General features: G+C 37.8%; 1 protein-coding gene across 1 annotated transcript in view; it reads right to left on the bottom strand.

The window, feature by feature from the left end:
- LOC107696650 (paired amphipathic helix protein Sin3a-like) overlaps window positions 1–12,252 on the bottom strand; it is a 33,696-nt gene that overhangs the window by 9,630 nt on the left and 11,814 nt on the right. The window contains exons 5-17 of the mRNA XM_016497100.1: window positions 9,344–9,635; window positions 9,010–9,261; window positions 7,344–7,496; window positions 7,095–7,250; window positions 6,908–6,994; window positions 6,514–6,632; window positions 6,144–6,354; window positions 5,141–5,257; window positions 4,798–5,036; window positions 3,251–3,434; window positions 2,589–3,156; window positions 1,574–1,743; window positions 1,298–1,471 (exon numbers count right to left, since the gene is read on the bottom strand). Of these exons, the coding sequence (XP_016352586.1) occupies window positions 1,298–1,471; window positions 1,574–1,743; window positions 2,589–3,156; window positions 3,251–3,434; window positions 4,798–5,036; window positions 5,141–5,257; window positions 6,144–6,354; window positions 6,514–6,632; window positions 6,908–6,994; window positions 7,095–7,250; window positions 7,344–7,496; window positions 9,010–9,261; window positions 9,344–9,635 (2,722 nt within the window). The remainder of the gene's footprint in view (window positions 1–1,297; window positions 1,472–1,573; window positions 1,744–2,588; window positions 3,157–3,250; window positions 3,435–4,797; window positions 5,037–5,140; window positions 5,258–6,143; window positions 6,355–6,513; window positions 6,633–6,907; window positions 6,995–7,094; window positions 7,251–7,343; window positions 7,497–9,009; window positions 9,262–9,343; window positions 9,636–12,252) is intronic.

Here is a 12,252-nt window from a genome sequence, read left to right as displayed (position 1 = left end):
TTTTTATATTTAAAGAATTTGCCACTGACGATTCAAACGCGAGTTTTGAGCAGTGTAGACTAGCGCTTATTGTTTGTCATTTCTCCGATCACAAATGCAGACATGGTCATATGTTAAAAAGACAGTATATGTCATTATATTCTGTCCCCACTGGATGCAACAAATGCCTCGTTTATAATGGGTTTTAATGTTTTTGTCTCGTCGCTCCGGCCTAACAGGGCATCACAGTATGGTAGGGGCGTAACATTTCCGTCACACGCTTGAGGTATTCGGCCAATCACAACGCACTGGATAGCTGGCCAATCAGAGCACACCTTGCTTTTCAGACCGATGAGCTTTGTAAAAATCGACGCGTTTCAGAAAGGCGGGGCATAGAGGAGAAACAATAATGTACAGTATGTGGAAAATAATGTGTTTTTTTTAACCTTAAACCGCATAAACACATTTCATTACACCAAATACACAAAATAATGTTCTTTTTAGCAACATCATATGACCCCTTTAACGCCCTCACATTAGTACTCGTCAACAAAGACATCTATTGCTGTTGCCACCGCCTCTAGTACTTCTAATACTCTCTAGCTGTTGTTCCGTCTCTGCCATTTCTTTTTTGACTTGAAACAGTGATCTGGGCCAGTGTTGCCACCTTGTAAAGAAAAGAAAAGAAAAGAAAAGAAAAGAAAAAAACTCAAGGCACATGTACACTCTGTACACTCAGTTTGCACAGGTAAGAATAATCAGGCTGCATGTGTACAGTACAGAATGTGTACAATACTATTTTGATGACGATATTTACCTAGAATATGCATAAAAACTACAGTATACTTTGAGCTTTAAATGTACATCTTTAGTAATTTTATCCATACCATACCAATTCCATAATAAAGAGAGAATTACACAGTTGCTGGATCTGAAATCTAATACTTCCCCACTATATAGTATGAGAAAAACAGTACGCCAAAATAGTAGTATGTCCAAATTCAGGGTATTTGAAAAACAGTAGGTGTAAAGTACCCAGATGACGTTCTACTCGCAGCGAAATTTTGAAGTGTGCATTTGATGGAAACTTTACTATCCCATGAGGCCACGAGAGAGGATTATGAATGGCAGTGAAGCGATGCTGGTAGGTCACGTGACAGTAACATGGCAGAGATGTCCAAATTTCATACTTCCCATATTCATACTCTATAGAACATTCTTTGTTAATGGTCGCAAAGCAAGTTCAAATTCAAATGTAGTACCTATGCGATTTCGGACATTCAAGTGCGTCTTGGTAAATTAAAAGAGATAGTCGTACCTTAAAACAGTTCTCGTCGGACATCAGCTGCTCAGCTTTGCGCTGGTAGGCTGATTCGGCACTTCCTCTAGAAGCTTGGGTGGACAGGGACCCACCGGTGGCTTTGTTGGCAAACTCGCTAAGGTAAAGATCAGTCACCTGTACACAGATCTCATCGCTTACTATATGCTGGAGCTGCGGGAAAGAAAAAAGAAAGATTAAACTGTAAGATGAGATTTCAAAACACTGAAAATGCTTGATAAAAACTCTACTTAAAACAAAACAAAAAAAACCTACCTGTCTCACTATACTCTGGATGAGTTTGTCCATGGTGAAGGCAATGTAGGCATGGATGGTAAACATTTCCCTCAGCTGGTCCTCGTATTGAGATGTCTCCATGTTGCCATCCAGGAGGTTTCGCACCATCTCTAAGGCGGCAGAGTAGTGGTCTTCAACATCAATGTCCACTGCAAAAACAAGCAGGGTATTTTTAATTCATCAATCTCCAACGACAGCATTATAAATAAACAAATTACAGCCTTAGGCCCTGTTCACACTAGTGCGTTTTCGTTTTAAAATGCATAACTTTTGCTACGGTTATGCCTATCATTTACACTACTCCGACATTTTCGACCCTCAAAAACGGAGACTTTTGAAAACGCTGCGGACCCCGTTTTAGTTCAAAAACTCTGGGGTTGCGTTTCAGTGTAAACGGACCAAAACGGAGACTTTTGAAAACGATGGATTGGCTGCCCACATTCGCTCTGCGAATCCTTGACGACCGTGTAAACAATAACATCATGCTCATTGTTGTACCCATAGATATGTATGGGTAGAATCCCCATTCGACCGCTCCAAGCACGTAGATGCATCCGGCATCTAAATAATAGGGAATCTACCTATACATATCTATGGTTGTACCTGCATGAATGGTCATGTGACATGCGTTTTCGGTTGTGTAGTGTAGACGGAGATCGTTTCTGAAACGCAGTGGAAACGGCAGTGTAGACAAGGATCGTTTTCATTCTAAAACGCCGTTTTAAAACAAAAACGCACTAGTGTAAACGGGGCCTTAATCTACGAGTCGCTAAAGTAGTTTCCATGGAGACAGCGCTCTGAAGGTTGCAGCTAAATCTGAGAGAAATATCATTAGCTCTAACCATGTGTTAAGACCCTTGAGAGCGACTGATGATAAAACATCCACTTGTCTTCACAAATTTAGGACGTCTCGCACTCAAGTTCTCAACTTTGGTGTGAACCGTGCTGACACAATGACTACCTGCTTAAAACCTGAGTAAAATCTGAAACTTACTGGGTTCCTTCAAACGCAGCTGGATGGCCGGGCTGTCGTTCTTCTCTCTTTTCAGTCCCAACACGTTTCTTTCCCACTCTCTCTCTCTGGCATCTTCCTCTATCTGTTTTTCCGCCTGCGCGTAGATCCGTAGTAGTCGGGAGCACAGGATCTGATGCAGCCGCAGAAAGATGTACCAGTTATTGTTGACATAGAAGAGGTTGTAGGCATCGTCACAGTTACTCAGCTTCTGCTGGGTAGCTGCTGTATGGCTGAAGAGGAGCTTAGACTTTGTTGATGTCGTCCCATTGTGCTTTTTAGTCCCGTCTTCGTCTGGTTCGGTCTCCTCTTCATCCTCCTCCTCCACATCAGAAAGCTCACCGCGTCGGGCGAACAGCATGTCAGGGATGAAATGGTATATGATCTGTTTGATTTTGTACTTGTCATCTTTGTGGATGCCGGACTGCCTCTTGACGTGGTGGATGATGAGAGCAGCCGCGTCTTCCAGGATCTGGCTGTCATCGTACATGAAGGTCATGTGAGGGCCTGAGGGAGGGGCGGCATTGTCATCTGAAGCCTGCTCTTGCCGCTAAGTGGATGAAAAGGCCATTATGTGCAACCAGACAACATTTAAAATATTTTGCATTTTTGGATTCAAAATGTACATTTGGAACGTTTCATACCTCATCATAAAGAGTCTCGATTTCATTGAGCAGCATCTTGGAGCGAAACACCTTTGTGTCGTTCTGTTTGAAGTTAATACCTTGGTGATCTAAAGACTTCAGGTAATACTTCTCATTCTGTTCCCTCCAGATCTTATTGAAGCCACGCTGAGCCTCTCGCCACTCTTCTTCTTTAGTTTTCAGCCTAAGAAGACAAACATAATGAATTCTGTGAGGAAAACCTGAAATGAAAAGAACTGTTTAAGACAGAGCTCTCTCTATCCGAAAAAAAAGTATTTGAGATGGTTAGAAAACACAATGATGCTATTGGATAGCAATAATATGGTAAATTACTTGGGCACTAGGACTGCATTTGTTTTTTTGTTTGCAATTTAACATCGGCTAGATATTAGTGATTAAATAACAAAAGCCATAAAAATCACATAGAAATCACACATTCAATGTTTAACAAGGTGTGAAAACATGTTTTGGCCAAATTCTGCTGCCAACAAAAAGAGTAAAAGTTACTCTATAAGAGCATTCATATTTTGTTTTTTGTTAAAAGAGCAAAATTCAGACGTCCTTTAGTTCACCCAAATGTGAAACATAATATGGTTCTCTTTGCATTCACATTAAAGTCTCTAGTTTTTACTGTGTTCAGAAACTAAAATATTTTTGTAGCTATCAGTTCTTCCTTCAAATAAAGTCAGGATATATGCAGGCTTTTAAAATCAAATGTAAAACTTTTTAAGGCCTTTTTAAGACCTTCACAAATAAAATTAATACCATATGAGCAGGGTAGGGCAATATCTATGGTAACATACGGGAAAATGGCCATAAAAAGCATGATTTACAGTTCAGATACAGGTTTTCACAAAAGCAAAAAGTTTTATAAAATGATCAACTTTACAATTCAGCCTTTACATTTTTTTTTTAAGAAAAGGGATGTCAAAACTATCAAATATTATATTTAAACAATTATCAATCGTTATATTAATCAAATAGCATAACATATTAATATATAGCTTAGTGTCTTAATGGTTTAGATTTGTATAATGCATTCGCTTCTTGTCGATCCACAGAGTTTGCTGCATAAAAATATGGGTAGATTTTCACAATGGTCTGAACAAAAACAGCAGAGGGGCTGATTGAAAATGCACATTTATTCTCTGAGGGTCCTTAAAAAGTATTTTGAATTTCTGAAATGTTCTTTCCGTCCCCAAATTTAAGACCTCTTGAAATCATAATTAAGACTTTCTTGTACCATTTAAGACTTTTTAAGGACCTACAGAAACCCTGAAAGTGGTTTAAAAATTGCATCAGGCCAAATCACAATTTTGATTTTAATTTGAAAAACTGTGCAGCCCTACATGCTTTTGAATAATTTCCATAATCATGTACTATGCTATTTAAATTGTACTACAAAGAATACAAAAAATCTTTTAAAAACTAGCTAATCTGTCCTTTTTCAAAGAAAGAGCCTTTTCTCACCACAGTGCATGACATTTTTATAGTTTTATGAATTTGCTAGGAAGGAGTCACCTTCAGACAATAACATTTATGCTGACCTTTTGAGTACAATAGGTACAGAGACAGCAGGGTTCGTCTTAAGCCCATCTATGATGTCTGGAGCTTTATCACCATATATCCTATGAATAGCTTTACGATGGATGACCTCAGAGGAGCCTCCGATGGTGTTGTCCAGCCGGAACTTGGCCTGTTCCTCAGCCGACATGCGCGAGATCCTCTTTTGAACAGCCTCCAGAACACGGATGGTGGCGAGGTTTGTCTCCAGAACCACATCAAGCTGCACGACACGACACTGAACTGAATATCCAATTACACTGAAGACAATGAAGCTTTGGTAAACTAAAATAATATAAACATGTGATATCACTTTTTTTTGCTTACCTCAAAGCGCTCATCTTCACATCTATATATATGCTCTTCATACTGGGTCTTTTTGGAGCTAACAAAGGTTGAGTCCTCAGACCAGGATGGAAATGACACCCATGTATCATTCAACACCTGCAAATTATTCAACATTAGCATAGGGCTGTCACAACATTAGATTTTCACTACATGATTATTGTGAGCCAAACTCCTCCCACACTGGAAACCTACATGATTTTTTTTTGCAGGAAAAGCAGCTACAAATTGAATCTTTTTTTCTATTTTGTGACAGAAGATACAATACTGCCACATAACATGTTGGACTGTCAACCTGATGGATTATGTACAGTATTAGTGTATGCATAGTCTTAAAGGGATAGTTGACCCAAAAATGAATTCTGTCATCATTTAAACAGTTGCCGGTAACCACTGAGGTACTATGGCATACTATGGAAGTCAATGGCTTCCGGCAAATGTTTGATTACCAACATTCTTCAAAATGTCTTCTTTTATGTTCAACAGAAGAAAGAAAATCATACAGGTGTGGAACAACTAGAGGGTGATTAAAAAATGACACGATTTTCTTTTTTTGGGTGAACTATCCCTTTAACATTATATAAATATTAAATTTTTTAAATACCGCAATTAGCATCAATGCCAGTATATTAGTATACCCATACATTAGTACCTTTGCTACTATTCCCCATTTTATTTCATTAATCTGCTTTAGCATGGTGTATTCTTGTAACAGAGTTAATATTAGTGCCAAATGAGCCTTCAATCATTCTTTAATAAAACTATATAAATCAATGAAAAAGAGAAACAAAACTCTCTACAGCATAATTCCTAACAACTGAAAACTAAATTCAAAGAGCTGAAATAATCAAACCCTAAGCAAATGGGTACCCCATAGTATCAGTATACCATCAATCAATACCAGCTGCAAAATCTTTAGCTTGAGTGTTAAGTCTGCAAAATAAATAACTTAGTTGTACTAGGTGTGAAAGGATGGTGAACTCACCTCCTTGCACAGTGGAGTCCTGCCTGTACATCGAGGCTGCTGGAAGCTCTTGGGAAGGGCTCTGTAACTGGAGCCTAATCTTTTGCAGGATGCATAATCAATTTCCATTGCAATGCCTTCAGTGGCTCGCTCTTTGGGAAAGCTCTCAATATGGGCACACTCTCTGTAGCCGAGGAAGTTTTTGAACCATGTAAAAAGCTCAGGGAATTTCCTGATAATCAGAAAACGCAATAAAAATGTCAGAACTAATGTAACTAATAGTTTTATTGATTTCTGATTTATAATTAATTAAATTAAATAATGGCTACATAAAAGCCTTTAAATCAGACTGAAAGTGTGTCAATATGAAATTAAATTGAATTCCACTCACCCCAAAAATGGCAAGACCAGCTGCACAAGTTCAGCCCGTGAGATCACTTCTTGATTGAAGATGACCAAACAGCGTAAGAAATTGTCGTAAGCCTCTGAACTCCGCAGAGCTTTCCGCACCTGAGAAGGGAACACAGTGTATAAGCCACATAACTATGAAGGTAGAATGACGTCAAAACGATTTGCATACGCAGGCTTGCGCATGCAAATTTAATTTACGCTTACAGTCTTATGTACACTTCCACAACTCTTACCCTGCGTATGCAAATCTTTTTGACGTCATTCTACCTTCATACATAACTCACTATAATCCTTGTAATATTTACTGTACCAACTTAATGCGGTTATTTTTGTATTCCATTGTATTACTGCAAGACTATATTAAAAGCAATCACCTTTTCAAAAAAGAGAGATTCAGCACCAATTCCAAGTTTACTGGCTTCAGCCATCGAATGGTCTTTTCCCATAAATTTTTGCTTTTTCTGTTGAAGAGTTAAGAGGATGAATAATGCTGGTTGATAATACAATGTAAAAAAAACAGCAATTTTCAATGTTTTAATTTAAAGTTTTCCTCAAAATTACCTTAACAGGGGGCGTAGTGGGCGGCCCTGGGTGTCTACGGATTTGACAGCCATTCTGATTAAACCTCTGCTTATTGTTCAGTTGAGGTCTCTTTACGGTCACCCCATGATCAATACGCACAGATTCAGCCTGCTCAGCTGTAGTCTTACTCAATAACTGAGGAGAAGAGAAAAAAGCAAAGTGAGTTCAGCTCTATGATTTTTAGATATTATTACCACAGATCTCAACAGACCAGATCTCAAAACCTACCACTGAACTGTTAGCATCTGGCAGGAACTGGCCGAATTCTGAAAGAAGGTCCTCTTGGTTCTTGAAGAGCTGGGCCACCTGAGCATAGACCTGCTGCTCTGTGAGAGTGGGTGTGTAGTTTCCCCCTGCCTCCTTAGCATTACGCTGCTCCTTCTATACAACAAACAAAGCACGAGTTTACAATAAGCATGCAGCATAAAGGGCTGTCAACACACACCACTAGGGATGCACCGAATGTTCGGCCGAACAACGAAAGAGCTTTTTTTTGCTATTTTCAGCCGAACAATTTTGGTTACCGAACATTCGGTGCATCCCTAGTGGTATGATTCAAGAATGTGGAATAAGTGAAAGGACCGAATGAATTGTACCGAACAATAACGTGACTCGATCAAATAGACGTGCACACTAATGCAGCAAACATGTCGGCAGTGTGGAAGCATTTAAAACTCTCTGCGAAAGACGCAAAAATCATTACAAGCAACGACAGTGGGTGACTGTTTAGTGCTGCATCTCAGGTCTCCGATGAGAAGGGGTGGTTGTTGCTGGTTACTGTAAGATGATTGAAATCAAGAAATGTCCTTATACAAATTTGTAAATAAACTGCAGAATGTTGTTTTGTAATACACGCACGAACTGCATCTATTCTGACAGCGCGGCACGAGCTCGAGGTGATATCTGCCTGTTAGCCAGGGTTCAAAGTCCAAAGCGCAAGGAAAAATTGCGCTGGAACAGTGATACTCCTCAGTTGCTCAGTAACATTTTTTTTTTTTTTTTAAAGGCATGTGACTATGTGATACGTGCATCAACATCATTGACAAACATCATTAATAAATCTGCTGTTGTCAACAAAAAGCACTCTTCATTTTTTTTCCAAAATAAAATTCGATGTTGATGAAGTTCTTGCTGTTTCTCAGCTTTTAAGTTAAACTGTGCTTTGTTGGTATAATGTCTGCTAGAATGTTAATGTTCAGAATTAAAGGTGCACTAAGCAATATTTGAAAAACGCTTTTAACCACAGTCTCGGACCAAGTCCCAAAACACACTTGTAGCTAGACTTGTGCCGTATTCGGTAATGCGATATATCACGGTAATGAATATACACGATATTGTTATTGTGGGCTCTTCTAAATACCGTGAATAATTATATATTACAAATTATTCCGAATTTTTAATGCATTTTAAGAATACTTTTACCATCAACTGGTCAAAATGCACAACACTGCTGTATGCTGCGTGATAGACGCGTGCGCACTCTGATGTAAATAAGCGCGGACGACAAGCAATACTGTATTATAACAGCACTTTTTTAAAACTCAATGTCAATATCGTGATAATACCGCATACCGTGATAAAAGCATTAGCAATTAATCGCAACATGAAAATTTGATACCGGCATATCCCTACTATAGATAGAGAGAGATGGCAGATAAAAAAAAGAGAATTTTCATTTCGGTGCATCCCTACACACTACTGTTTAAAAATTTGAAGTCGGTAGGATTTATTAAATGGTTTTGAACAAAAATACAGTAAAAAACAGTAATGGTATTAGTCTTGCTCACCCAAACTTTTGATAGCGTACTTGGGTGAATAAAAAGGTTGGTTGTACTACACAGCGGTACAGAGCATTCTGACATACAGATACTGTCCTCGGTGCCTCAGCTCTCACCTGGTATGTGTGCAGAATTTCCAAGAAGGATTTGTAGACCTCTGGCTGGCCCTGAAAGCGGTTCTTGATTTTGTTCACGTAGTTGATAGCGTGGTTGAACTCCACAGGTTGGTTGTTCTGCAGCGGGGTTGAACCGGCAGTGCTGCTGCTGATGGGAGTGTGGGACTGGACCGAGGGCGAGTGCGGGGAGGCGTACGAGGGAATGGACGGATTAGGCTGGCTGGTTGGGGTAAGTGCAGGAGACTGCATTGGCTGTGGAAAATAAAATTAATTTAGACAACTTTGCAAATGTATTACCCAAATATGTGCAAAGGGGAAAACATCTCAGTTTTACCTTGCTGATCTTGGCAGGGGTTGGCTGGCTAGGGATGACCAAGGCTGCAGTGCTGGTGGGAGCTGCTGTTTGGGTCTGGTGCTGCGCTGGCTGTGTTATGGGAAGGTTTTGAACAGAGATACCATGTGGGGTGATGTGGTGGATCTGGCCGGGAGTGGTCACATTAACCAGATCATTGGTCTGAACCTCAATCTTGTAGCCAGGAGGCAGGAAGGTGTTGAAGCCCATGATGAGGTCTGGATGGCCCTTGAAGAGCTGGGAGACTCTGCTGATCACACCTGGTGTATCAATGCTGACAACACAAGGATGGTGCATTTATGGTATTTGATTTGCAGTATCCTTGAGTCCAAGAACAAATGATCATAAAAGTACTTGCAAGAAAAGCACTGTATGGATATTCCTTTCTCCTAAATTCTTAACACCAAGTATTAAAGATCTGCAATTAAAACCACTCCATTAAAACATTTGTAATCATTATTGCTTATTATTTCATTTTAACATGATAATTAAGTTTAGTTTTTGTATACTTTATACTCTAGAAATGTAATGCTGAAAATTACAAAATCTCCCATTTACTAACACAGAACGATTACTGGCATTAGGGCTGGGCAAAAAAAAAAACGATTTTCCGATTAATCGTTTTTTAAAATGACGTCGATTCGATATCGATTCTCAAAAGCCGCGAATCAATCTTTTTCAGTATTTATTTCAGCACACATTTAAAACAAGATCCGATTAACGTGAATCTTATCATTAGTCTTCCCCACTAGATGTCACCCTTATTTACCTTGCGCGATGTTACAACAGAAATCCTGTCATTCATTCAGCACTTATCATGGCCATACGCGTGATTCGCAATGCTCAGGTGAAATGCTATAGTAATGCTTTACTGACAAGCTGCGCGTTAAATATCGCATGCGATTTATCGTGCAGCCCTAATTTGTATTAAAACTATATTCACTGATTGCAATAAAAAAAATCGAGAATCGAATCGAATCGAACCAAGAGCTTGTGAATCGAAATCGAATCGAATCGAATCGAATCGGGACATCTGAATCAATACCCAGCCCTACTGGCCATTACAGAGTGATTTGTGACTCTCTTACATCTATGTGCATATTGATTAGACTTTCTAGGACCTATTTTAGGGCCCTATGAAATCGGTTTAATTTTTTTCCTAAATTCAGTTTTATTTGTTTCCAAATTCTGTTTTTTTTTTCTTTCATTTTAATTTTTCTGGACTCCTTTTTAATGTTTAAATGAAATTTTAGTTAACTGAAAATCACAAAACTTATACAATTTAACATCAATTTATTAAAAGTTCAACAAAAATAAAATTTTTAGGGGCCTATGAAATATATTTTATTGTTTCTCACATTATTTGTTACCAAATTCTGTTTAAGCATGTCTAATTATTTTAATGCATAAAAAAGAACTCAATTTATTAAAAAAAAAATTTTTTTTACAATAGCCCTATTTTATACCCCTATTTTTTTCTGGTTATCAAATTTAGGCATAAAATATTTATTTAATTTATCTTTCAATTAAATGTATTTAAATTGTATGTAATGTAATGTGTTGTAATGTATGCAAATATTAAATTCTTTATTTTTTAGTAACAAAGGGTTTTTTGTATTAAAATTAAAACATGGACGAAATGGCCTATTGTGTGATTATTCTTTTTTTTTTTTTAAGTTTTCATTTTTGTAGTAGTAGTAGTTGTTGTAGTATAAGGTATGTTCTACTGTACCACAGTGATATATTCCTGACAATTTCCTTTTCTTATTTTGACGGGTTGCCATGAGGGCCTTTTAAGTTTCTGTGTGTATATGATATGACAATAGTTTTACTATTAATAGTTTTAAATGAAACTGCAAAATGCTCATGAAGTGACTCCCAGAGCAGTTCTGCGGATGTTGTTCATGTATTTGTGTCCTCATTTGGTGAGACGGCAGACGTTGAAAACACCCAAGGGCCGGTTGCACCAGCTGGACGTACACCCGGCTGTAAGACTACGCTGGATGTAAATTTGCTTTAAGTCGTGCATAGAATTAATACCTGTTGCACAATCTATGCGTAGTGCTACGTCTGAGACTAAATCTTATGCCTAGTCAAAGGTAGGTGTAAAGTGAAAAGTCATGATTTGCTCGTACAATATTAGTTTTTAGGATTCATGTATGATAATTATTACTGCAGACGTGAATTCTAGTAATGTTTATGGCCTTTTCAGGCAGGATATGCGATATCAATCGCGAAGCTCGGTGTAGCTGCTGCCGAAAGTTATTGAACTAACACAACATTTTCTGTAGGCTATGTAATTATGCAGTGAAATATTATGATCGGAGATTATTACAAAATAAAAAAACCTGTACCATTCGTCATCTTGCTTGATATAAATGCTTTAGTGCTGTCAAACGATTAATCGCATCCAAAATAAAGGTTTTTGTTTACATAATATATGAGTGTGTACTGTGTATATTTATTATGTATATATAAATACAAACACATGCATGTAAATATTTAAGAAAAATATGTTATGTTTATGTATTAAATATATTTATATATAATATAAATATATAAATATATAAATGTATATACATGTAAATATTTTCAAAATGTGTGTATTTATACATAAACACAGTACACATACAAATATTATGTAAAAAAAACTTGCGATCACGATTAATCGTTTGACAACACTAAAATGCTTGGAAATATTTCACGTCTTTAAGTCCATTCATTAGGCTATTTAGCGTGCCATCCAATAATCGATGTTTAAGAGTTTAGTGCTTTGTTACCTTTAATCAGAAATAAAGTATCAGCTTTCCAATTCTATCAATTTTATTACAAAATACAAACTATAAATGTGTTTAGGGATGCACCGATACCGATACTGGTATCGGTATCGG

The sequence above is a fragment of the Sinocyclocheilus anshuiensis genome, unplaced genomic scaffold (genome assembly GCF_001515605.1).
Source record: "Sinocyclocheilus anshuiensis isolate Anshui unplaced genomic scaffold, SAMN03320099.WGS_v1.1 scaffold502, whole genome shotgun sequence".
Taxonomy (NCBI): Eukaryota; Metazoa; Chordata; class Actinopteri; order Cypriniformes; family Cyprinidae; genus Sinocyclocheilus; species Sinocyclocheilus anshuiensis.
The sequence above is the reverse complement of the archived record's forward strand: the minus strand, read 5'-3'. Positions and strand labels throughout refer to the sequence as shown.